General features: G+C 51.1%; 1 protein-coding gene across 2 annotated transcripts; it reads right to left on the reverse strand.

The window, feature by feature from the left end:
* Positions 1-488: 488 nt before the first annotated feature.
* On the reverse strand, positions 489-26565 carry LOC143837512 (uncharacterized). Of its 2 annotated transcripts, XM_077337437.1 has the most exons (5): positions 26350-26565; positions 25794-26051; positions 19863-20100; positions 15566-15704; positions 489-632 (listed from the first exon to the last, which is right to left on the reverse strand). In XM_077337437.1, exons 1-3 carry the CDS (start codon positions 26397-26399, stop codon positions 19974-19976), a joined length of 435 nt encoding a protein of 144 aa, XP_077193552.1. In that variant the 5' UTR covers positions 26400-26565; the 3' UTR covers positions 489-632; positions 15566-15704; positions 19863-19973. The 2 variants fall into 2 exon arrangements, with proteins under 2 accessions (XP_077193552.1, XP_077193553.1); XM_077337438.1 differs by lacking the exon at positions 19863-20100 and having other exon boundaries at positions 26350-26543.

Below are 26565 nucleotides of genomic sequence, written 5' to 3' on the forward strand. Positions count from 1 at the left end.
ACACCAAGCTGGCTCTCTAGAGCTCTGGTAAGTTGGAGCTGACATCCCAGGGTGTTAGAAGCAGAGGCCTCCAAGGTGTCACCTGCAATACTCAAAGTCTCCGACTTCCGGGAGGGGTCAAAGTCTGTCTAGTATTCCTTGTGTACAGAGACTGTAGCCTCCTCTGTTTGTACCTGCAGAGAGGATTGGCATCTGCCTGGAGGCAAAAGGGACCTGTCCCTTTAACAGAAGCAGAATGGTATATTTTTCCCCAGGTGATGTGATTTACCTCCTGGCCCTGAGAAACTTCAGCTGTCCATTTCCACACATGACGCCTCTCTTAAAGAAACAGGATGTTTTGCTTCAGGCCTGTTTGGCAGTCCTACTTATAAAAACAAATGGGTCTTCCCTTTCATGCGGTTCCAAGGCTATGCTCTCTAGTTTTACAGGCTTGCCCTCCGTTCCCCATCTCTAAGGAAAGGAGGAGAAAAGTAAAAGCTAAACAAGAGAACAGTTCCAATCATTTTATTGGCGTGAGGGGTTGAGGCAACACAAGCCACATCCCAGGGAAAAGATCCTCACAGGAGAAGCATTCTTCTTGTTTGAATAGTCAGGTAAGCAGCAGGAGGGTACATCAGATTCCACTGGGGCAGCTGAAAGAGCAAAACATGGAAGTCAATCCCCATGGGGTCCATCTGCCTGGCTTCTCTCCATGTCTGTCCCCTGGAGCTTTTCCACATGGGTTAATTGCCTCCTAGATCGATGCTGTTGGGAACCAGCATGTTATCCCCCCTCCCCCCTCATGATATAGTTGTGCACCTCCTGGGTTTTCCCCAGCTTCTCTCAGATCTTTCCCAAACATGCTTTGCTGTGATGTCTGGGAAAGATCACAGCATCGGTGAGGTGGCTCCCCTGTGGATGGCTAAGTCCAGATCTTCCTTGTAGCATCACTGTGGCTACCATTTTCCCCTTAGCAGTTCCCATGGTGGCCATTTTTCTCTCCTGCATGCAACTGGGATAGTCATAACAGAGACTGAGACAGGGAAAATGTCAGGAAACCCTTTTGCTCACACAGTGCATCAGTGGCTATGCTGGAGAATAAATAATGCCCTGCCCCTTTAATACAGACTCAATGGCACATTCTTGTTTAGGTGATATGATTTAGCTCCATACCCTAGAAAGCTTCAGTTCCCCATTTGCACACATTAAGCCTCTATCAAAGGGACAGACTATTTATCTCCAGGCCTGTTGGTGACCCTTGGCCACTGCAACACCTGCCAGGGCTTCCCAGAGAGGGTGTCACCATGCGGGGAAAGCACCTCTGTTTTGTTCAGCATCTTGAGAAAGCATGGACAGCTTTGCAAATTGTAATTAAAACAACAAAAAAAAGATTGCCTGGAGATCCCCCCCCCCCTGTGCTCAGTTTCTTAGCACCTGAACTTGCTATTTATATTTTAATTTTATTCAAACATAATAAAAATGCATTACAAAATCCTTTCAAGTGTGGGGTTTGAGCAGTGGCTGGTTGGTTCCTCTGTGCTGAGCCCCCGATTTTAACTGTGCTGCACACTGTTGAATCCAGGCCAGGAAGAGCCCCAAATGCCGAGACGGTTCCCCCAGGCAGAGGGAACAGAATTGTGGCTGAAATGCCTCTGTGTCCCTTTAAGCCCCGTCCTCTGTCTGGTGGGGATCAGATGAATGGGGGATTGAGAGCAGCGGCAGCTGTTCGCCTTGGAATGGCCTGAGCCGTTTCCTTTGTGTTGTGGAAATGTGGCTGTGCTGAGCAGAGCAGGAGGGGCCCAGTGAGGAGCACGGGGATTGCATGACCTCCTCTGCGGAGATGCGCATGCGTCGATGGTGCTCTCTGTGTACATGTCCAGGAGGGTTTTATCATCTCTGTGGATGTCTAGGGACGTGGATACTTGCGCTTAAGTGAATGCAAGGGGAAGTGGGGGTGGGAGGGGAGAGATAAGTATCTGTCTGTTTAAATGTCTGGGTCTACAAGGAACATATGCATTTTGACAGGTTCCCAGGGGCAGGTGGCTGCACACAATTTTTAAAAATGCAATTGTATGATCTAGCATGTAAATACATAGTGCCTGATTGCTGTTAAGAGAAGTCTGGGACTGAATCATTTGGGGAAGAAATCAGAAAGCCCTGCTATTCCCTATCACGGATGGCTTGAGAGCCACTGTGCAGGAAAGCTTAGTGTGTTGGACTATGAGCAGGGAGAAGTCTGTTCAAATCCCCTCTCTGACCTGAACTGACTGGAGCATCTCTGTCTGTCTCTCACACAAGCAGACACACCCAGAGCCTCACAAATGGGTGACAGGAACCAAGCATAGCCTGAATTCTCTGAAGAAGGAGAGGAATAGCTGTTTAAGGATTAACGATTCTTCTCATCCCGGAACTTCTGATTTACAACATGCCTTTAAAATCCATTTGCAGTGAGTGAAAGGTTCCTCTCTCCCCAGCTTTCTCTCTTGTAGGTGGCGGCTGTCTCTTGGCCCATTTTGCCCTGTTTTGCCTTCACTTTCCATAGGAGAGTGGCCACATAAACTACTAGGCGGCCAGTGCCAGCAATCAATAAGCACGTGGCCCAGGACTGGGGTGTGTTATCAGGCCTATTGATAACTTCCAACTAAAAATATCAACATTCTTCTCCCAGATCGTACAAATTCTGTGTCACAGAAGAGCTGGGTTCCAAAGACCCTTGTATAAATTATTCTCATTGCATATCTGGGGTATAATGTTAATTTTTGAGGCGAGAGAGGAGTCATGCAGGCCATAGTCACTGGAGAGACAATGTGGTGTAGTGGTTAGACTGAGTGTGTGTCCTTCCTTGCATACCCAGGGAATTGCTGATCGCCACTGTGGGATGATAGGTGAATTTCCTCCAGACCAGACTGGATTCTGGTGATTTTAGGTGGAGGGATCACTTGGGCAAGTAATTGGGGTCACTCTAGGTGGGCAGGAAGTTGTGAGTGTCCTGCATTGTGCAGGGGGTTGGACTAGATGACCCTGAAGGCCCCGTCCAACTCCATGATTCTTTGATTCTACTAGGATGTGGGATACCCACGCAAAAGAAATGTACAGAGGCGAAGAAGCGCTACCTCTGCCTCCAACATCCTGCGCGCGCATCTGCCTCCCTCTCCCTTCTTTCGGGGGATGGGAAGTACTTTTTAAAAATTATGAACAGCCTAGAGCAACAAATAGGCTTAGAAGCTTGCAGGCAAAGCCAAAAATATTTTTTCCAAAAGTCAAAACACAAAGCATGCCTCTCTAAAGTCCCCTCCCACCAAATCAGGAACGAGATTAATTTTTAAAAGACTCAAGACTCGTGATTCCATAAGAGGTGGCGTTCAAAAAGCACTATGCATTTATGATTAGATGCACAGGCGTTTAAGTGGAGAACTATTCATTAAAAAAATTGGCGGGTATTGTGGGAGCTTTAAAAAAGAAGGAAGGGGATTGACTGCCTGCCTTGATTGACAGGCGGAAGAGAGTTGCATATAAACCACTTTGCTCTTTTCTGCCATTTCCAGCAGTGCTTGTGGAGGGTGAGAAGTGTGAAAAGGCAGCAGACTAGAGCGAGACATCAAGAAAGTGAGGCGTGTCCAGGAGGTGCGATACTGTTTAGCATTACGCCATTCAGCTGGCGTAACACTATTTTTTCTGATGTGCGGAAATGCCCTGGGAAATCTCCATTCGCCCACCTAGAAGCGAGTAGCCTACCATCGAACTTGCCCTCCAAAGCTGATATTTGTGTCCAGGGATCCATTATAATTCCGGGGACCTCCAGGTCCTGCCTGGACTTTGACGTACTTAGTTCCCCCTGTGTCATCCCAAGCCAGCATTTCAGGTGCCACGCAGCCTCTGCTGTCACTCAGATGGTTTCATACAATTATGAAAGGTTCTGCCTGCATTTATAGCATTGCCAGCCCTGGGCAGAGAAATACCTGGACATTTTGGGAGTGGAGCCTGGGGAAGGCAGGTTTTGGGGAGCAAAAGGTCCTCAAGCAGGATATAATGCTGCAGAATCTCCCCTCCAAAGCAGCCATTTTCTCCAGGGGACCTGATCTTGGCGATCTGGAGATCAATTCTAACAGTGGGAATTCTCCAGATGCCACCTGCAGGTTGGCAGCCTAATAGGAGCTGGCCTTGCTTTCCATGCCCTGCCGAGACATTGCATTTGGAGATGCTCCAGCAGCACTCCTGGGTAAACTGGACGAGTCTCGCCTTTTCCGGCACGGGTCCTGATGGAGTATTTCTTCGGGTGGGGAGAAGGAGGATGTTGTTTCACCGGCAGCCTATTTACATCCGCTAGCACGGCAGCTCTTAGAAGACTAGGCCACTGCTCTGATACTGGCGCTGAATCCCCCATGCCCCCAGCAGGGCTTGGCCTCATACCCGCCAGGGATGGTCAATAATAGCACACCCTGCCCTTTGAATATGCAAAGCACAGCGCTTTGCTTCTGGTGCGAGCTGTGGGCCCAGCCTCTTGCTTGCCATCTCGAAAGTCACTTCTTTTTCGGCAGCTGGAATCCTGTGTGATTGCGGCGGGGTGAGTGGTACAAGGACACTGCGCTAAACAGGCACCGAATTATCCTATGGTGGCGGCGTTGCCCCAGAATGTCACTCTATAACCGAAGAGACAGCAAAACCCTGAAGAGCTTGTTTTAAATGAACTTACTGTAGTGTGAACTTTTGAACTGGCTTTCTCGATTTTTTTAGGTGCCGGAGGAGAGAGACACCCCCCCTCCCGTCGTCAATTTTCTGTCACGTGTCCTGTGTTGTGTGGTTCACTCCTCACTGTTTTGGCCTTTGCTAGGGTGGCGTGTTTACTAATGGGCCTATTTTGCTTGATTGCATGTTGAATCACCTAGGATTTGAGCAAATATTTACTCCTCTGCAGGCGACAGGAGATGTGTTGCACTCAGCTGGGGCGCTTCCAGTCTGTGGTCCTGATTTACACTGGTGGGAGGGTTGATTCTCCCATCTTGGCACATAATTTTCACAGTCCGAATTGCCTGCACGCACATGGACGGCCATGTGCACAAACACACACGCCCCTGGTCGTTAACAGACCTGGGGGGGAGAAATGACATCTCCACCACCTATCTTTTCCCTTTCCAGGGAAATGAATGTGGCATGTGGGGCATGGACAGACTAGTTTTGATCAAATATTTTCATTTGGCAACACAACGTCTACGGTTGCCTGCTCCAAGCTGGGAAATTCCTGGACATTTGGGAGTGGAGACAGGGGAAGGCCCTCTGTGGGGTATAATGACATAGCCTAAACTCCAGAGCAGCCATTTTATTCAGGAGAACTGATCTCTCAATCTAGAGATCAGTTGCAATTCCAGGAGTTTTGTAGGCCTGGCTGGAGGGTGGCAATCCTCAGAAATCTTGTTTTTTTTAATCCAGACCCTGAACTCACGAAACAACAATAAAGGAGAATGCCTGAGCATATGCAGAGTGTCTTTCCATGGAACAACCGTCTCCTACACAGCAGGAAGTGTGGAGAGGGGAAAGCCTGTCGGCATGCAGGTGGCCTTGACCTAAACTCTTGCTTCTGCCGTGAATTCATTATTTTAGGACATCACTGTTAGGTCTAGACAAGTGTTGCTCCCCACCTGCCATGGCTGTTGTGCATTTGCAACAGAAGGAAGATAGCAGGGGTGTGAGACAGCATCAGCAGGCAGAGCGGATCCTGGAAGGTATTATGGATGTCACTTAACACACACAGAGAACCACTGGAGGCCAGCCACAAACACAGCCAAGTTCTATAAACTTCCAGAGCCTCAGGAGCCATTAAACCCATATGCTCAATAGGATTTGGGGATGTTGTCTGGGGAGGACAGGGACCTCAGTGGGGTACGGCAACACTGAGTCCACCCTCCGAAACATCTTTTCTCTCCAGGGCAACTGATGCCTATAGTCTGGAGATGAGCCGTAATTCCAGGGGATCCCCAGGGCCCATTCTGCACACATAGGATAATGCACTTTCAATGTGCTTGGCAGCTGGATTTTCCTGTGCAGAACAGGAAAATCTACTTCAAAAGGGCATTGAAAGTGCATTATCTATTGTGTGCAGAATAGGCCCTGGAGGCTGACTAGGCCAGGTCTCCCCTGGAGGCTGGCAGCCCTCGTGTTTGATCACCTTAGTAATTGGTATCAGTTCACCAATTGTATTTTCCTAGCACACTACCGGTTTTGGCATTATGGTTCAGAGCAACAGCTTCTAATCTAGGGAGCCAGGTTTGATTCCCCGCTTCTCCAATTGCAGCCAGCTGGGTGACCTTAGGCCAGTCGCAGTCCTGTTAGAGCTGTTCTCACAGAGCAGTTCTGTCAGAGGTCTCTGGGCCCCACCTACTGCACAGGGTGTCTGTTGAGGGGAGAGGAAAGGAAGGAGATTGTAAGCCGCTTTGAGACTCCTTCGGGTAATGAAAAGCGGGGTCAAAACCCAATCTTCTTTCAGGAGGAAGCAATGAGTGAGGGAATACCCACTGTTTGCATAGCTGAGCTGAGTGACTCTTGGCTTGTAGGACCACTGAGGGGCCACTCAACCTGGCTTGCTTCGAGACTGTTTTCACCTCCCGGTATGTGGCGGGGATGGGTTTCCGTGGCTCCACCTGAAATCAGTTGCTGTATAAGTGCTATCTAGCCATGCATATTTGGGTTTCCAGGCTAAAAGGTTTTGTGTGCCCATGGGGCTGGGCCCCAGTGCCTCTTGGAAGAGGAGGAGGAAGAAGAAGAAGAGCTGGTTCTTATATGCCGCTTTTCTCTACCAGAAGGAGTCTCAAAGCAGCTTGCAATCGCCTTCCCTTTCCACTCCCCACAACAGATATCCTGTGAGGTGGATGAGGCTGAGAGAGCCCTGATATCACTGCTCGGTCAGAACAATTTTATCAGTGCCATAGCAAGCCCAAGGTCACCCAGCTGGCTGCCTATGGGGGAGTGCTTAATCAAACCTGGCTCTCCAGATTAGAAGTCCGCACTCCTAACCACTACACCAAACTGGCTCTCCTTGGCCTGGCTTCTCTTTGGGGGCCAGTGTCCCTCCTGAATTGAGTTGCGGTGGTGAGGTCATAGCCGCGGTTGGGTGGAGAAAGGGGGCACAGGAAAGTTCTCCCTCCACAGTCACGGAGACGGGCCTGACTGGCAGCCTCCGGTCTGGCTGACAAAACCAGAGGAAGGAAACAGAACTTCCTTGCTTTCTGCAGGGCTGAGGCCTGGCTGACCCAGAAATGTGTTCACTGCCAGCTGCCCTGAAAATTGCAGCTGTATGACTCCCCTTCCGGATCGGAATCCAAGCGTGAGCTGCTCTTTTTGACTCTGCTTTTCATGGGCATGTCCACACGGGCAGCAGTTCTGCCTCTGCATGCTTGGGGGGTGAGTCACCCTCCAGTAATGAACTCATCTCACCCAGCTCTGGCTCTGTGTGTAGCCAGAAAATGAGCTCCGCACATTCCAGAACTGAATTGCCTGCAGAAGCCTGGGAGCAACCCTGGGCAGGGAAGGGGCCAGGCTGCTCGTGGAAAGAGGTGTTCCCATGGGCCTTTTATTACACTAGTGGCCTTCAGACCTTTTTAAAAAAATTAAAATTCTGCTCCAAGGGAATCTGAATTCCATGGTGTTCAAAGCTCGGTTCTGCTACTAGTTACCAAAAAGGAGAAGAACAATCCTGCATGCCAAGTCACTTTGCATAATTGACCTTAGTTTGCATATATTTGCATTCTTAACTATTCTGCATATTTTATTCCTCTTCCCTTGTAACGCGGAAAGGCAAGGGAGGGTGGAAGTTAACGGGGATTTCCGCACCCGTTAAATGTAGCGTCAAGCCAGTCGAATGTAGGCGTTATATTCCGGCCCCTTCACACGACCGTCGCCCACATCCAGCGTCTGGCCAGCGGACAGCTCGCTACATCCTCCATTTTAAAGCGCTTCTTTGGGAATCGCATAAAGTAGATTCACCGCTCTAAAAAGCACTAGCGACCGGAGAGCAACCAGCAGGCAACCAGGAGAAGGAAGGTATGGAGGCTTAAACATGCTAGAGTTGGCTGTATCATCCTGCCCTTGCACCCGCTCCCTCTTCTAGCCATGCTCTGGACAGTGTAGCCACCATGGGTCTGTTGCTCTGGGCCCAGCACGTATAAGGGGCATATGCTGTATTGAACCCTCCATGCTGTTTGTTTAGGGGGCGGTCTAAAAAGTCACTTCCAGGGGGAGGCCACTTTCTGCCGAAGAAATGGGAAGTGGACCTGTTTACATATTTCTCCTCCAGAGGCAAATACATCTCTTGGGATTCCAGTTTGCCAGAGGATCCCAGGAGGCCAAGATGCTATTCCATCTCTGCTGGGCCTGGAATGCTCCAGACGATGGGGATCAGTGGAGGACCTGGCAGCAGAAGGTCGGGTTTGCAGCACTGCATTCCTTGCTGAGCTCCTTCTGCTTTCTCATGCCACTGTCCCTAAATGTCTAGGAATTTCACAAGCAACGGCTGGCATCCTCAAGACAGGGAAAAGAATACAGCAGAGGCTTAAAAAAACCCAGAGCTGGCTGCAAGGAGGAGATACAGAAGGCACTGTTGGTTATACCTGCAGGGGCCACTCCAAACGTAGCCAAACTAGCCTGCCCACGTAATCCCAGGGGTCCTGTACAAGAGAGGGCGGGGACGGGGCTGGCAGAGAGGCACGCTACCTGCCAAGGCCCTCGGGAGTACCGTGATGTCAGGAAAGGGACAGGATGAAGGAAGTGGAGAATCAATCAAAGCCTGGAATTGGCAACGGGGACGTGCAGGCAGGAAACGAAGAAGGGAAGGAAGAGGGGCGCAGGGACGGGCCGAGGTCAGGAAAGCGGCTTGAAACATTCCAGGGTCAGCAGGAAGGCCTGGGAATCAGAGCGGAGATGGGGGTGGGGGAAGGAAATGGTGACGGAGAGGAGCGGGCAAGGTGGCCAGCCGGCCCTTATCTCCCGGAGCCACACACGGGTAAGGCAGCTTCTGCTTGGCCAAAGCCGCCGCCGCCACACAATGGATCTGCCCAATTCACAGAGGAGATGCTGGGGAGGGGGGGGGTAGTTGGGGAGCTACATAAGGTTGCCAACTTCCAGCCTGGAGATGACCCGTATTAAAATTGATACCCAAAGAACAGAGGACAGTTCCCCCAGAGGAATAGGCTGCTTTGGAGGGGGGACTCTAGGGCATTGTACTCTGCCTTCCCCAGGCTCCAGCTCCCCAAATCACCAGGTATTTCCTCGGTCCAAAGCTGGGAACCCTTCGCAGCTATATAAAAACTCCGTGTGCTGAAGCTGTGAGTCTACTGCTAGGGGCGTACATCAACAGAAGGCCCTTTCCTGTCCCAAAGGCAGCACCTGGCCGGCCTCCAAGAGAAAAAGGACGCGGACCTAAACAGGCCTCGATCTGCTCTTGAGAGGCCGGGCTCTCTCCTGTTCGCTTCTCTATGAACGCTCCGGAACGGAGAGCGGCCAAGGCTTGCCCGCCCGAGCAGACGCTGGTGCAGCCCTGGGCTTTCAATGCCAGGGCACTCCCCTCCGAGGGCGAGGCCAGACGGCAGCACCTGCTCCTGCCCTCCCGCTCCCCTTCCCTCCTCCCTCAAACGGCTCTCAGCAGGTGCAGCCGCGGCAGAGAAGCGATCAAACATAGCCATGGTGGCACGAGTGTAAAATAACAGCGTGGCAAAGGGGGGGGGGACTCAGCCGGGCTGAGCATAATGCAGCCATTCATGGGGCTGCGACAAGTAAGCCTGCCGGCCCAAACAGCTGCTGGCACTTGGAGCCCGGCGGGAGGATGGCCGGTGAGGGACTCGCGGGCAGAGCAGAAAGAGAATCTGGTCTGGACCCCACAACACAAATAGGAAAGAGGAAGCAGCTTGCTCGTGACCATGCACAGAGTTCCTCCTCCTACTTGAGGAAAGGTGGGGCTACATGGAAACAGCCCTGTGCCCGTGCTTGAATCCAGCGTTGTGTCTGGATCCAGGTGCTGGACTAGGAGTCCCAGGTTTGGATCCCTTGTCTGCCGAGGATCTGGGCTCAGCCCACTACTCTCAGCCTAATCTACCTCACAGGGTTGTTGTTCTGCAGATGAAAGTGCATGGGGAGGGGGGGAATTGATGGACAGCTACCTGAACCTTGGGCAGGGTAATAGTGCTGCCAACCTCCAGGTAGTCCCTGGAGATCTTCTGGTACGACTGATCTCCAAACAACCAAGATCAGTTCCTCAGAACAAAATGGAGGATGGATTCTGTTAAATCTGTGGGTTCGAAGGAAGCCAGGACCACTGGGAATTCAATCGGCATGCTTGATCTCAGCATGATGTTCCAAGAAGCCAAACTGAACTGAGGAACCCTTGAAAACCCCCAACTGATAGACAGTAGCAAACAATGGATCTTCCCGCCAGTGCGTCCTATTGGTCCGTTTCAGTTGAAACCGCCTGGATCCTGCAGATGGAACCTAGCTGCTCGTTGGTTAATGATGCTGCCTGCTCTGATCCTGCCTCGGACCTCAAGCTCGGTCCTTGGCAGAGCCACAAACACAATGGATACTATGGTCTTGGATCCGGCTGAGGTCTCCCACCCAAACCCTGCTTCCCTTATGCTCCCCCCCTCTCAATCTCCAGGTACCTCCCAATCCAGAGCCAGCTCCTAGCAGTGTGGTAGGGTTGCCACCTGGGTTTGGAAATACCTGTAGATTTGAGGCTGGAGCCTGGGAAGGGTAGACTTTAGGGAGGGATCTCAGTAGGGTGGGATGCCATAAAGAACCGCCTCCCAAAGCAACTGTTTTCTCCAGGAGAAATTGAATAAATAACAAATAAGGTATCAATGTAGTCCGGGGATTCACTTTCATTCTGGAAAATATCCAGTCCCCACCTGGAGGCTGGCAACCCTATTGGACGGTGATGTGTGTGGCGGGCGTTGTGAGTGGGCTGCCTGAGTAACTGCAGTGGGAGCCTGCTCTTTTTCTTTTCCCCCTTCCGTGGGGAGGGGCAGGGTTGCAGGGCTATGGGCAGTCCTCCCTTCCGTCACAGGGCTGGGGACAGTCGCGTATTGGCCGAGACCACCCCCAGCTTCAGGCATCAATAATAGGCAGGTCTCTTGTTTGTTGTGAAGGCTTCCCAGTCCCCATGAGGAAGCAGCCCTGATCTGAAATCTTGAATCTCTACACTGAATGAGCAGTCCTAAATCCAGAGAGGCCTTGTGCCATAACAGGTTGAACAAGACGGCCTTTGAACTTGTTTCTGATTCAGAATTGTGCCAAGGGCTCATCTACGTTGGTTTCTGTGCCATCCGTCCCTCCTCTCTGTCCTGGCAAAGCGGTTAACTTTCGAAATGCTGAGTGACGAAGCGGAGACCCCACTTCCTGTGGGCATCTGAGCTGCACTTCCTGCTGCGCCGGCCTGTTTCCGTCATATCCTCAGGGGGCTGATGATGTCAGCGAGACGCTGGGGTGGCCGTCTTAGTCATGTTGGGCAAGGGATGACTCAGAGAGCACCCTCGGCCTTGCAAAATATTTAGCCCATAGTGAAATATGAGAAATTCTGTGATTTTCCGTGATGTGCAAGGACCTAGTGAGGCCACTCCCCAAAACACCGGCAATAACAAACTCTGAGCACATACTGAGTAAATTCCCCTCTCTGTTGAGTAATCACAATGTGCCTCCTCAAAGCTTGAGAGGTAGAACTTCGACGTCAGTAGGCATCTCTTCAGCTTTAGCATCTCTCTTATGGTTTTAAGAAACTGGTGGTAGCCAGTTTTGTCCAGCAGGGTTCATGGTGTGGCACCAAAAACAGCCTTGATGGTGAGGGGAGCATAAATTGTGGTAGTGGTGGTGGTGATGTTGGAAAGTGTCTTCAATTCACAGCTGAATAATGGCAGCCCCATAGGGTTGTCAAGGCAAGGGACAAGTAAAGGTGGTTTGCCATTGCCTTCCTCTGTGCAGCAACCCTGGACTTTCTTGGTGATGGTCTTCCATCCTACTATTAACCCGGGTAACAGTGTTTAGCTTCTGAGGTCAGATGTGACCAGGCTAGTTCCAGCCTTCCAGGTCAGGGTAGAGTCTAAACAGATGCAGACTAGTCTTTGATGGGCTCTGCCCTGGCAGGGTACCAGCAACCTGTTGACTTAGACCAGGGATGGCCAAACTGTGGCTCTCCAGATGTCCATGGACTACAATTCCCCTGCCAGCACTTTGGCCACCCCTGACACAATGGCCACGACCTCTGAGCTAAGCAACCACTCCATCACTTGAAGCTGTTTCAAGTTTGAACTTCACTCTCCTTTTTCCCCTTCTGGAACGCAGACATGCATTCTTTTTGCTACCAAAGCCCACTGTCTCCATCTTCCTTGGCATCATGCAAAGAATATTCCCTCTTAGAGATGCCCTGACCTGGAGAGACCAGCTTAGCTCAATCTCATCAGATCTACTTGAAAGCTAAGCAAGGTTGACCCTCTTTAGCATTTGGATGGGAGACCACCAATGAAGTTCGGGGCTGCTACTTGGAGGCAGGCAATGAGAAACCACCTCTGTTAGCTTCCTTCCTTGAAAAGCCCACAAGGTCACAGTAAGTCAGCTGTGAAAGCTTGCAGTTTCCCGCTCCATCACTTCCCCCCTCTCATACTTGCTGGTTGCTGGGACAGAAGTCAGGACTGAAAGGAAGCAGGGGGAGGGTTTGTATGTGTGTGTGTGTGTGGGGGGGAAATTCCAAGTTAATCAAAGGCAGCCGCTGCAGTGCTCAGGCTACAGCTAAAAGAGACAGAGATCCGAGTTCAGATCTCTGTTCTCTAATTTCATCTCCAACATAGTGGCAAGGGATCCTCCCCCTCCCTGGTCAAGTGGAAACATTTATATAGACGTGCATAGCAAGAACCTCCAAATGAAAAGGAAAAATGGAAAGCATCCAGCGAAGACTGGGGAGATCTCCAAGAGGATCTCCACATACTGGATGAGGGGCAATAATGTGGCAAATGAATTTCAGCTGTAGTAGGTGTAAAGTGATGCACATAGGAACAAAAAAAGAATCTCAACTTCAAGGCTAATCAGGGCTGAACTTGCGGAGACAAAGAGGCAAAAGGCTCAATGGAAGTGTAAAGCTGGTGCGATGCAGCCAGGAAAAAGGCAAACTCTGGGCCATTCCGCACCAGGATCTATGTAGCAAATTGGTTGCGGAACGAAAAAACGGCATTTTAAATAGTGGAATTCGTCGTTATGCTTACCTGCCTTTGTAGTGGAATTCAGTTGCGTTTCAATCGTTTCCCACAGGTTTCTGGTCTCGGCAAAAATTGCTAGCCAGGAAGCGATATTGCCGAGCTTTGTCCCGCCCCTGGCCGTCAATCAAACGAGCAGCCAATTATCATGCTCACGAAATGCCCCTTTCCCTTTAAGGAAGGTTTTTTAAGGGAAAAAAAAACACGTTGCAACGAATCTGCATTGATCTGCGTGCAACGGAGAGACCCATCTAGCTAGCAGGTGGTGTTTGAGCTGCCGTTTCATCATTGCCACGCTCCCCCCGAGTGAAAAAAAATACCCCCCCCCCGCACGGGCGCGATTTTCGGCCGAAAATAGAGTGAAAAATAAAGGGAAAATAAACCAGCAAACGGGGCTGTGTGTTGCTTGGTGCTTTGTGACTTAAAACAGCTCTGGGGAGGGACTGCAGCCAGGGAAACCTTGCTGGGTAAACGAAGGCTCGCCGGTGCGTTGATCTCCGCTCGCTCCGAGAAAAAAAATGGCGATTGCTTCGCCGGAAGATCAGAGGAGAGAGCTAGGGGGAGGGACTTTGCAGAAACCGCAACAATGGTAACGCACAGAACTTTCCCGCTAGTGTTGCAGATTGGTTGCAAGAGTGTAGTGCTTTCCGGAGGGTGAATCCACTTTTTGGGATTTCCCTGAAAGCGCTACAATGAAGCGCTTTTTACGGATCGGTTTCAGGAGTGTTGCAGATTGTCAACGACGTTGTGCATAACAGCAAAACAGTAGTGATTTCAATTTGCAACCATTGTGCAATTTTGAACGAGTGTGGAATGGCCCTCTATGTCAGCCTTGTTCAAACTTCTGATGTTTTTCAATGTTTTTCAGGCTTCAAGCAACCCTGGAAGTGATGCCATCTGGCAACGCCCCCCGCCCCGCCCCTGGAAGTTACATGTTTATAGTGTGCTTGGCATCACTCATAAAATAAAATCCTTGTTAAATAAGAAGTTAGTTTCATTTTTGGGCATGCAATATCTTGCCTGAGCAAAACAAGGAATCATTCATCTCAGCTGTCATAAAGCCCACCATGCAAAAGAGCAGTTTTCCTCAGGGGAAATGATCTGCATGACTGGAGGTCACTTGTAACTTTGGGAGATCTCCAGGCTCCACCAGGAGGTTGGCAATCCTAGCAAAACCTGAGAATACATTTTATCAGGGTTGCAAATGACTGCCAGCGCAAGGGGAAACCTCGGCAGAAAGGAATCCTTGTGCAGGCCATGCACAGCCCTTGCACTGGATCCAAGTGTACTAGCACTACGCTAGGGATGCCAGCCTCCAGGTAGGACCTAGGGATCCCCTGGAATAGCAACTCACCTCCAGACTACGCCTGTGAGGTAAGTGGGGCTCAGAGAGCTCTGAAAGAACTGCTCTGTGAGAACAGCTCAACAGAACTGTGACTAGCCCAAGGTAATCAAGCTGGCAGCATGTGGAAGAGGAGTGGGGAATCAAACCCAGATCTCCCGGTTAGAGGCCACTGCTCTTATCCACTACACCACCGGGCCACAAAGGCCCTGGCACTGGGCCGCGGCTCCCTTTCCCTGCCCCCCCTCACAGTAAGAAACTTCTCAGGCCGCAAGCTTGTGGCCCAGCAAGCTTCTTACTGTGGGAGGGGGGGGAGAGGGAAGGAGGGCCGCGCACGTGTGCATGCAACATGTGCGGCCGAAAATGCGCATGCGCAGCACTTCCATGCATGTGCACATGCGCGCATACACAGAAGTGCCATGCATGCATGTTTTTGGCTGCGCATGGCGCGTGCATGCATGCGCAGCCGGGCAATCGCCCTCCCTGCTGCCGCCGGTCCGCAACCTGTAAAAGGTTGCGGACCACTGCGCTACACCATGCCCAAGAAAGGAACAGACTAGAATAAATGCTACGTCATTGTAAGAAATGACCAAGTGAGCTGAGCATTATGACTGTGCAAGCCAAAGTCCAAGTAGACGAGATTACTTTTTCAGAGCCAGATCAGGTGAACCTTGAGCTGGCTCTCAGAACATCCCCTTGTCCATTTTGGGTAAGCCTTCTATAATTTGGGCCATAGTCTGCAGACAACACCAAGGTAGCAGGGCTGGAAATCAGCACAACCATGGTGAACTCCTCTCTTCACCCTGTGTCCAATCCACCAGGCTTTCCTAAAGCAAACGGAGGTAGTTGCTCTCTAAGTCTACCATGGAAGGCTGCTTTGGATCTGCTGAACAGAAAGACGGGGGCTCACCGGCAGGTAGGGGCCAAGCTGGTTGTCTCTCCTTGGAGTTGGAAGGGATCTCTCTAGCTTTCTCTCTTCCCCAAGGAGCTCTGTTGGCATACTGAGCCTGTCTCCACTTACCAGAGGCATTGCGTATCTTGCCCCAGGTGGGGATGGGGATGGTGAGGGGCAGAGTTCAGCTGTTCACCTCCAGAAAGCCAAGCTGTGGTGTCTCTTGCCCAGGTAATGGTGGTTCAGGTTCTGCCAATGCTGCTTCCATCTGCAAAGGAAAGAGAGTCATAGGTAAGGGCTCAAGTAGCCACCTGGCCCAGTCTGATCCACTCCCGGGCATTGATTCAGAGCTTGGTCAGCAGCCCTTAGAAGATGATACCATTTCTCTCTGCTCCATGGAACCGCCAACTGCTGAATTCTTACAGCCAGCCTCCTATAAAAGGCAAAATAGCAGAAGCCAGTAAAAAACAAAAAAAACAAAAATCTAGTCCAGCTGGTACAATGGGCCGCTGTGCCTGGCAGCCCCTGGTTTGGCAGCTTACAAAAGCAGGCTGGGTGGGTTGTAGGGATGCCAGTCCTCAGTGGGGCCTGGGGATCCCCTGGAATTATAGCTGATCTCCCCTCATAATATCATTGGCCTCTAAGGTGGACTCCAGCCTGGCTGTTCCAGGCATGGAAGAGACCCTCAAAGACTTATAGCCATGACAACTACCAAGGACAGCCACTCAACCGCAACATCCAGCTAACTCTCGGGCCTTCCTGGAAGGCTAAAAGATCCCTTGATGGCTAGACCTGAGGGGGTGGCAGGACTATTCTTGCCATGTGCAGGAATGAGCAGAACCCTCCCAAATTCCTTTTTCTACCCAATCATTAAAGCAGGGGTAGTCAAACTGCGGCCCTCCAGATTTGCTGGCATTTGCTGGTAGGGGCTTATGGGAATTGTAGTCCATGGACATCTGGAGGGCTGCAGTTTGCCTACCCCTGGCCCCTGAGCATTCTCCCCTCTGTGTTGTCAAATAGTTTTAGGGTCACTCTGCAGAGGGGTGGTGGTGGTTTAGGCTGGGCTCCTCCTCTCACATTGGCTACCTGCCAGCTTCATCAGGTCCTTCTCACTGAAGAGGTGGCGGTGGCAGCAGAAGAAAAAGTTGTTTTTTATACCCCGCTCTCTACCAGAAGGAGTCTCAATGCGGCTTACAATCACCTTTCCCTTTCTCCCCCCACAACAGGCACCCTGTGTGGTAGGTGGAGCTAATAGAGCTCTGAGAGAACTGCTCTGTGAGAACAGCTCTAACAAAACTATTACTGCACTATCAGGGTGGTGACTAGCCCAAGGTCACCCAGCTGGCTTCATGTGGAGGAGCACAAGATTAGAAGCAGCTGCTCTTAAACGCTACACCAAGCTGGTTCTGTGGTCATGCACATATGAGTCTTGGTGTTCTGTCTGCTACACTGTGCCATGGATTGAGTGCACCAGTCTCTGGACAACAGTATGTGCACATGTGTACGTGTGTGAGTGTGTGATAGAGAAATATCCTTATCCATTGTTCCTCTTAATATTTGTGAAACAGCCCTGGGGGTGGAGAGTGTCCTGGCTTTCCGAAATGCAATAGGGCCAATCAGGGTGCAGCCAGATTGGCCCTCCCTCTCCAGCTCCCGCCCTCCTTCCCTGGATGCTAGCCACTTTGCTCTGAGACGCCTGAGAAAGACACACAGAGACACAGAGAGCCCTGCCAAATTGCAAACGACCCCTGATTACCTGCTATGGCTCCTGCTGCAAGGGAGAGAATCAGACAGACAGAGCCCCAAACTAGGAAGGAGCCCTGATTATCTCCTATGGCTCCAGCTGAGAGAGAGAGAGAGAGAGAGAGAGAGAGAGAGAGAGAGAGATCTGCGCTTGCCGGTGTCCCCTGGGTCCTAGTGCCCATTGTATTCCTGGTTGCGATGAGCTTACTTGCTAGTCTGTTGAATAACCTTGAAACTCCGGTTCCAAAATGTGTATTCACAAGGCAATGCAGCCAGCCCCAGCATGCTCCCAAGCACCTGCTTGTCATGTTTACATTTTATGTTCTAAACAGAGCAATCTGTAGCAGAGTTCTTCCCCTCTGTCAATAGAAGTCACTGGAGTTCAAAGGGTGTAAGTCAAGATTGCCCTTGGTCTGCACGTTCTTGAGCACGTTGGTCAGAGTGTCAGACTAGGATCTGAGAGAGCCAGGTTTGACTCCACTCCACCAGGGAAGCTTCCCCTGGGCTATCCCAGCCGCACCTACCTCTCAGGGTAGTTGTTGTGAGGATAAAATGCAGGTGGAGGAGGGGAGAGATATGTTGTTAGCTTGGGAGTGACATGGGTCACAAATAAATGTATAAGAAATAATACTCTGTATAAGAGTATAAGAAAGCTTACTATATGAAATAGAGAAAGAATTCCATTAAAAGTATGCTAAATTGCTGACATCTATAGGTTTTTAAAAAATCCTTTGTCCATTTTTAAGGAAATTCTGCACGCATTTGAGAGATAAAATTCTGAAATTCCTCGGCAACGCATGTTGCTAGCGCACAGCAAAAGGAGGCGGCAGGTTTGCGCTGGATCTCTTATCATAACCATGTGCCTTTGTGCATCTGCTTCGCCCCATCCAATCATGCGCCATGCTGTGTGGTGCTGTGCAGCACATTGGCCTAAGGAGCATCATGAGGTGAGCTGGGCGCCAGTCTGGGAAGAGGGCAGGCACAGCAGCCATGGCTACGTCCACCGTGAAGCCCTGCTAGAGCGAGCAGAACGCCTGCAAGAGCAGATGGCTCTTTACCGAATTACAGCGCCGGGCGTGGCCCAAGGAGAGCAGATGGACTTGAGGGGGAGACTCGTAAACAGAGAGGAGCCTCCGCTAAGCCAGCTCCCAGTGCTGCCTATAAATACTTAACAACCTCCAGGCTTTCTCTTGTTATGAAATCAAAATCATTAAACTGCCTCCGGCTCCGAGGAGGGAAGGAAGAGATGGGGGAAAACAAACCTGCGATGAAGCTTTATGGTGTTTCTAATGTGCGTCCTTGTCCCTCTTGACCTCTAAATGCATTTGTTTAAATACCCCTTCTCTCAATTTCCCATGCTGTAGAGGGACAGAGCAGGGATTTATGCAAGTACGTGAGTGCCGTCAAGTCACAACCAACTTTTGGCAACCCCAGCAACAGGGTTTCAAGGCAGGTGAGAAGCCGAGCGAGGTGGTTTGCCAATGGCTTTCCAGAGCTTTCCTGGTGGTCCCCTGTCCAAGGAGTGATCCAGCTCTGCTTCTGAGATCTGATAAGATCAGACTGGACTTATGGCAACCCCAGACAGGGACTTTCAAGGCAAGTGAGAAGCAAAAGTGGTTTCCATTGCCTCCCCCTTGGTGGCTTCCCACCAAAATTACCTACCTTACTTAGCCTCCAAGATCTGCCAAGACCAGGTGAGACCATGCCGCCTTCCCTACCAGAGGACTTGTATAGGAGGGGGAAGTTCTCTGAGGTTTGAACGTTAGCGATATTCAGTCAATCAATTTAATGCCATAACATTTAAACTACATAAAATCCAAATTCTCTTCTCCATTTGTGTTACGAGCAAATTGCTTTTTCAAAAGCCACCTCACCATCATTTGGAAGAAGAAGAGCTGGGTTTTAGGCCCTGCTTTTCCCTGCCCAAAAGAATCTCAAAGTGGCTTACAATCGCCTTCCTCTCCCCACAACAGACACCCTGTGAGGTAGGTAGGGCTGAGAGAGCTCTGATATAACTGCTCTGTGAGAACAGCACTGACAGGACTGTGATTAGCCCAAGGTCACCAGCTGGCTGCATGTGGAGGAGCAGGGACTCAAACCCAGCTCTCTCGACTAGAAGTGGCCTCTCTTAACCATTGCGCCATGTTGGTCTGTGTTAGACTTGTGTTAGCCTGCTCAGACATGCAAATCACCACTGGACAGCCCTAAGTCTGTTGAAAGCCTAAGGGCTGGCTCTCCCAGGCATCCAGCCGCAAAATTCCCACTTGGTGAAACAGGGACGAGAGTCAGCCTTGGGATACTCCTCATGTGCTACGATCGAAGCACTAACCAGATTAAGATGCTGCCAGTGAATCTTGCCGCTGTTGCTTCTATTTCGGGATACGCAGCAGCAGCAGCAGCAGCAGCCAGTCAGAGAATGTAGCCTTTGTCCAATTTGTGGACCTTAATATTAATCACAGCAGTCTGGTCTCTTTGCTGTTGCGTAATCCACTCTGTTTGCAGCTGAGCCTCTGAACCCCGTAACCTACATCGCGAGCTATTTCCTCAGAAAAAGAAAACAGTTGCTCAATCTGGAGAGAAATAATTAATTTACTCACATTAGCGACGTTACAGATGAAAGCCGCTTCTCAAAAAACCAAAAAAAAAAAAAACAAAGACAGGTGGGAGACTAAGCATCGCTCACCCAGTGGCTGTGGGGGAAAAATGAAAATCCAGATTTAGAGCTGTTGTGTTGTGGTGGTGAGGAGGTCAGACTGGGATGTGGGAGAACTGGATTCAAATCCCCATTCTGCCTTCATGCCCTCTGGATCACCCTTGGGCCAGGGCTTGCCTCTGCTATCTTACGGCGTTGATGTGAGCATAAAAATGGGAAGAGGAGACTCATGCGCCCTGCCCTTGGTTGGAGGTGGGATATGAGTGCTCTGCAAAGACAAATTACCCACATAATATGGTGGGGCAATGTTTCCCCCACACACACTTCCCCCCTCTTTTGTCACCTCTTCTTCCCCAGAGGACTTGGGTATGGTGACCAGATTGTGGAGCAACAAAAATTTTCATAGGGTGTCTTGCAGGGTGTCTGTTATGGGGAGAGGAAGGGAAGGCGATTGTAAGCTGCTTTGAGTCTCCTTCGAGCAGTGAAAAGCGGGGTAAAAAAACAGCACTTCTTCAGCGGGCAAACTATAGCCAGACTGACAGGTTTCAGGTCAGGAAATTTGCCCAGTGAGGTGGCCCTTCCCTGAGCATTTTGGTTCTAATGTCAATGGCTATTTAAAAGAGGGGAGTTCCTGCACACAACTCCCAGCATCTCCTCTGATTTGGTGCAGAGACAACACGGAAGTGGGCCGTGCCAGGAAGCAGGAAAAGACACAGTGCCTGCCAGCTGTGGGCACTCAGGAGGGTGGGACAGCGAAAGGCAGGCAGTTCTGACCTGAGGGGCACCATCCTCCTAGCGCATTCTGCAGGTTCCTGGGGATTGCTACCGACTGCTGACCAGCTGAGACCTCAGAAAGGCGAACCTGTGGAATGCTGAAGAGGTGGGCTCTGGAGGTGGAGAGCGTTGCCTCAGCCCCTGCTGTGCTATTTGGTCCCCCCTCCCCCGCTGTTTCAAAGGGCAGATGGCTGCTCCCATCCCTCCTTTGATCTGCTCTCTTCTAACCTGGAGGGACCACCTGCCTCGCTTCTTCATAAAACTGCTGTCAGTCTTCCTACCAGCCCAGACTTGGGGCCTCTCCCTCAGGAAGAGAAAATTCTCCAATTAACTCCATTCTGCCTGACTCCCTATAGCCCAGGAAGGGGGCGGGGTCCCTGCTTTCCAGGGAATGTTGAAGGGACACTGGAAGCTTGCCCACCACTGGTACCCAGTTTGGCCCGCTGAAGTCCTCCAGGGCATGGGTAGTCAACCTGTGGTCCTCCAGATGGTCATGGTCTTCAATTCCCAAGAGCCCCTGCCAGAATTGTAGCCCATGGACGTCTGGAGGACCACAGGTTGACTACCCTGCTCCAGGAGGCTTCCAAAGGAATTGAGAGAAATACATAGAGGAGAATAGGCCTATCCCCAGCTGTGAGCTGTGGCAGAAAAAGGGAATCATCAGGCACAAAGGAAGCATAGCTATTGAGGACCAGGCACTAAGGCCGGAGGGAGACTGTCAGGGCCTGCTTGTGCTGCAGGAGGCTTTGGCTGACCACGCTTGGAGGCAGCAAGCTGGGCTAGTTGGATCTGACGTGGCAGGGCTCTTGCATCTCTGAGAGCCGCTCTGCTGTTGTACACCTGTCTAAGGTGGAAATTTCCACCTATGATCCCACTTTATCCTGAATCAGACATCAAGGCCAGTATTGTCTACTCCAGGGGTAGTCAACCTGTGGTCCTCCAGATGTCCATGGACTACAATTCCCATGAGCTCCTGCCAGCATTTGCTGGCAGGGGCTCATGGGAATTGCAGTCCATGGACATCTGGAGGACCACACGTTGACTACCCCTGGGCTACTCAGCCTTGAGGCGGCTCTCCAGGGTCTAAAATAAAAGACTTTCACCTTACTTGCTACCAGATCCTTCAACTGGAGATGCCGGGCAGTGAACTAGGGACCTCCTGCATGTCGAGCAGATGCTCCGCTGCTCCTCCCCAATGAGACTCCATTCCAACCTACCTTCATTTTCCATCACATAAAAGACAGTCAGCTGTTGGGTTGCACATGCCTTGATCACCTGGGCTGGCTCAAGGTATCCTGCTGCCCCAAACAGAGGCTCACCCGGGACTGGCCCAGCAGTTCTGTCTGCCCCCAAAGACGATTGGGGCCAATCTGGGAACTGGGACCAAACAGACTCCTTGCCCTGGGCTAGCACCCTCTTCCTTGTGCTGCATCAAACAGCTGCTTGGGCGGAGGGCTTGGCCAGGGACCCAGCCCCGTTGCCAGTGAGCCTCCTGGTGTGCCCTGACCACCTCCTGATGCTCTGGAGGGGCTCCTCTGCTCGGGGGCTGCCTCCCCCCTCGTCTCCATCCCCTGCTCCTTTTAGAGCTGGCAGCTCCTCAAGACTCCATGAAAGGAGGGACAGATGGAGAAAGCGGCTCATCTGGGACCGGCGGCAGTGGGGAAGAGGCCGAGGAGGCTCCTGTTACACAGCAGAGGAAGAAGCAGCGGGGAAGAGGAGAGAGTGGGGAAGCCAGAGGGGGAGGGGAGATCAAAGCACAGCGCCGGCGCAGGCCCAAGGCGGCCACGGAAAGGGTGGAAAAGCAAGAGGGGCGTTTTTGTCTCGGATTGCCCCCTGCAGCCTACTCCTCCTGCCCGCCAGCCAAGACAGCCACCTGTTTGCTGGCTTTATTCGGGAGCTTATTTGCCTGCTGGCGGAGAATCTAATTCTGGCAGGAGGCTAAGAAAAGACACACACACACCCGCTCCTGTAATGCACAACACCTTCGACTGGCCCGGGTGTGGGGGTTGGGGGGGGGGGTAGAGAGACACACTCCATAAGGTAAAAGTTGCTGTCCAAACAGCAGATACATTTCAGGTGGGTTCCAATTAAGAGTGTGGACTGGTTCAGTTTGGGCACTTTTTTGTTGATTGATCAACCTTATCTACCTACCTGTTTTGATTTCCCTTCTCTTCCAATGCCCTCGGAGAGGTGTACCTGGTTCTCCCCCTCCCTTTTGGTTCACACAACCACCCTGTGAGGTAGGGCAGGCTGTGGGTCTAACTACCCTTTATGTTTTCTCCAGGTCTTCCCTGGCGCCGTGTGATCAAACATTTATTGTAAAGTGCATGTTACTATGACTACCCTTAATTTTTCTCACGCGCCCTTCCTGTGAGGCTTGGGGGGAGGGGTTTACATCAGTTTATAGACAATCATAAAAAGCACTAAAAATATTCTAAAACAGTTAAAGCATTTTAGTGTTATCTCTATATGTGCTGATTGACTCAATCACAGAGGGGGGTTTCTTCTGATGTTTCCTCTTGATGTTTGAGCAGGAGTTCTTCCAGGGAAGTGAACTGAGAGCTTAACCACAGTTTGGATCAGTGGCAGTCAAGGAGAAGGGGCTCCAGCCTTGCCCCCCACCCCACCCCCAGTTATTTCCTTGAACTGCAATGGCCCAGGGGGAGGGAACTATTTACTCCTTCAGAGCATGCTTAAGGGGCTGGCAAGTTACGGTGGACCAGCGATAGGGTTGTGAGTGTCCTGCATAATGCAGGGTTGGACTAGATGACCCAGGAGGTCCCTTCCAACTCTATGATTCTATGATTCTATGAGCAATGCTCAGTGAGGCAAAAAACAGTCCCCTCGTCCAGGGCCGAATCAGGTCAGGAAAATGGCACAGGGCATGAAGGCTGAAGCCCTCCTTCCCACTCACTGCAATAAAAATTAAAGTGATTTAAAATGTTGCACGAGTCTGGCCTGTAGTGCTGTGCTCTAGTTCCCTCCTCCATGTGCATTTTTTAATGCCAGAAGAATGTGCACACTGTTGTGAGCCTTCCTGGGAAGGCATTGGGGAAGGGGGGCAGGGGCCCTTGCTGATAAGACCCTGCTCCAGGTGACTGGGGTCGGGGAAAGGACTGAGATACCTGCAGGCAGGGCATGGTTCCGGAGACAGACCGAACCTTCCCCCCCCCAAAAAAAACCCCCAAACCTGGGCTTATTCCTATCAGTCAATGTTCATTCATTAAATGTTCATTGATTGATTGTTCATTCTCTTTTGCTTCAGCCCTGCTCTCCCCATTTTACAGAAGGCGATCCAAGGCAGATGGGAGAGTGGCAATGGCATAAAACTCAGGCCTCTGCCAACGTTTGACTGTCTGCTTGAAAACCAAACGCTGAACCAAAAGCAAATGGGGAGAGCCAAATGGAGCCTTCCGCTGAATCGGGCACTCATTTTGCTGCTTTGCAGAGTTATTTCAGTCTTCTGAACACCGCACACGCCTTTGAATGTGGCTCTATGGGAATTAAATTTTGTTCAAGGCACCAATTGCATTTGACCATGTGCCCCGGCCTGTGAATGGCAGCAGAATGAAAGCTGGTGTGCCTGGCCGGTCAGTCAGCCATTTATTACAGACCATTATTACAAATGTGCATGTTCTAGACATGCTGAAGTTGCCAACTGCCTGGGGGAAAATATGTCCTGTCCTTCTCCAAGAGCCTGAATGGGAAGAGCCTGAATGGGATGTTATGTTCCAGGTGATGCGATTGATCTCCTCGCCATGAAAAGTTGCAGCTGTTCTTCTCCACACATTGAACCTCTGTTAAAAGTATGACGCTTTCCCCTCTAGGCTTGTTGGCCACCTTAGATTTTGCATTTCAAGTCTAAATCTGGGTTCAGGAACTACGTGAAACACACACAGTGGCACGCTCTATTGCCCTAGAAGGCTGTTTGACTGTGCTCTATTCACGTCACTGAGTGAGCGTGCATGTTTTGGATGGGTGTGATGGGCTAGTTCATATAGCCTCCATGGGCAGTTTGTGAGCCACTGCCCAGGAGGGCTGCCAGAGGCTGGGAACATGCAGAGCAAAGTTGTGCTGGCAGCGAAGCCTTTGGCACAGACCTTGCCAGTGGTGCCAGGTGATCTTCTGCTGGCTGCTAGTGTTGCCACGGGCTGGGTCTGAGCCAAGCAGTTCCTAAGAGGGGGTGGGGCTGCTCTTCTGCCTGTTCCTGAACATCTCCTGCAATCTGGAGGCAACAAGATCAGTCCAGCGTGGACAAAACTTCACCCAGGTAACCATCCTAGGCAAATATTAAGTGGCAAGCCCTGTCCCAGCCAATGATGTGCGAGTCAGGAGCATGACATCACTACTGTGAACACTCATTGGCTTAGGACACAAGGAAGGCAGGATGCGGTTACCCAGCAACAGCTAATGGCTTATTAACACTTTAGTGGAGTGCTGGCATACATCAGGGGGATGGGGTGGGCTTGGTTTATGCAATCGAACAACTGCCAGGAGTCTGAGCAGAAATGGTGTGTGTGTGTGTGTGTGTGTGCGTTTTTCTGTGTGCATGCTTGGAATAGCCTTCCCTCTGTATCTCTTGCTTTTCCTTGAAAATGCATCATGAATGCCTGGGTGTTTTGAGCCTTTTCTGGACCAACACTTGGTGATCTTCCCCCCGCCGACTTACTGTCCCTGAAGGCTGCAATTTCTCATCCCAGTGAGGAAGACAAGCAGGGTCTGAATGGAATAACCAAAAAGGATGGTTACCCTTTCAGCATAAGTGGTGTTGTAAGAGGAACTGTCCTGGGAGCATACCAGGAAACAAGTGTCCATGGCTAGAGCAACACTGTGGAAACACCTGGGCTAAACAGTGGGCACAGAGATCCCACCCTTACACCGCCACCTTCTATTGAATTACCCAATTGCCCACCCTCTTTTGTGGACTACAGTTCTAGTCTCACATATTGTAGTGTTTATGTCGTAGCTAGAGTGTCGGTCTGGGATTTGGCAGACCCAGATTCAAATCCCTGCTCTGCCCCAGAAGCTGGCTGAGTCTAACCAGCTGTCAGCTTAACCAACCTCACAGGGTTGTCGTAAGGATGCCGTGGAGGAGAGGAGGACAGTGTCATAAATGGCTTTGAGCCCCCTGTAGGAAGAAAAGTGGGCTAGTAATTTAACATAACACAACCGAAGCGTGTGACTCACATGAGATGATGTCTGTATCGGCCGGAACTTGGCCAGTGGGTGGACTCCACTTCTGACACTCCCGTGCTCCCCGGGAGGATCAAGAGGCGCCTGGATGCGGTTTGCCAAGCGCTGCCTGCTGCGTAGTACCTCTGGGGGCTGACCCAATAGTCCTGCAGGCCTCGGCGACTGGAGTAGGCCGGGTTCAGGCTGACCGGGCGCCTGATGCTGCCGTAGTAGGGTATCTCCTCTCGACGGGGAGAAGGGGTCCGCGGCCTCCTGGAGTGAAGGAGAAGGAGACTGGTCAGGGCTGAGTCCTTGATGGGGCCTTCTGAAGCAGGTTGCCACAGAGGGCGTGGCAGGCAGGATGCCAACAGCTACCACGTGACATGGACCGGGCCTAGAGTGAGAGGGGAATTGGGTCCTTGTTGCTAGAGGGCAGTTTGGTAAGAGAGAGGCTTGCCGCTTGCTTTTCTGGACTCAAAATATTACAACAAAGGTTTAGAAATGCAAACTCCCCCCCCCCCCATGTATTCCCCTCTGCCCCCGGACAGTAAAGTAAGGCAAGAATACATACCGAGAGAGGATGTAATTCACCACAAACAGGGCCGTTTCTGGGTATATCATTTTCCCGCTTCTCCACTGGGTAAGCTTCTGGTCTGTCGGTGACTAGTGGGCTGCAAGCCTCTCTTTAAATGCATGGGGCTCTTCAGGAATAGCTGCTGCCCCTGGGGTACGGCCTCGTGCTCTCTGAAAAGCGATACTCCCTCCGGTTTGTCCTCAACCAGGAGAG

Source organism: Paroedura picta, chromosome 5 (assembly GCF_049243985.1).
Source record: "Paroedura picta isolate Pp20150507F chromosome 5, Ppicta_v3.0, whole genome shotgun sequence".
Taxonomy (NCBI): Eukaryota; Metazoa; Chordata; class Lepidosauria; order Squamata; family Gekkonidae; genus Paroedura; species Paroedura picta.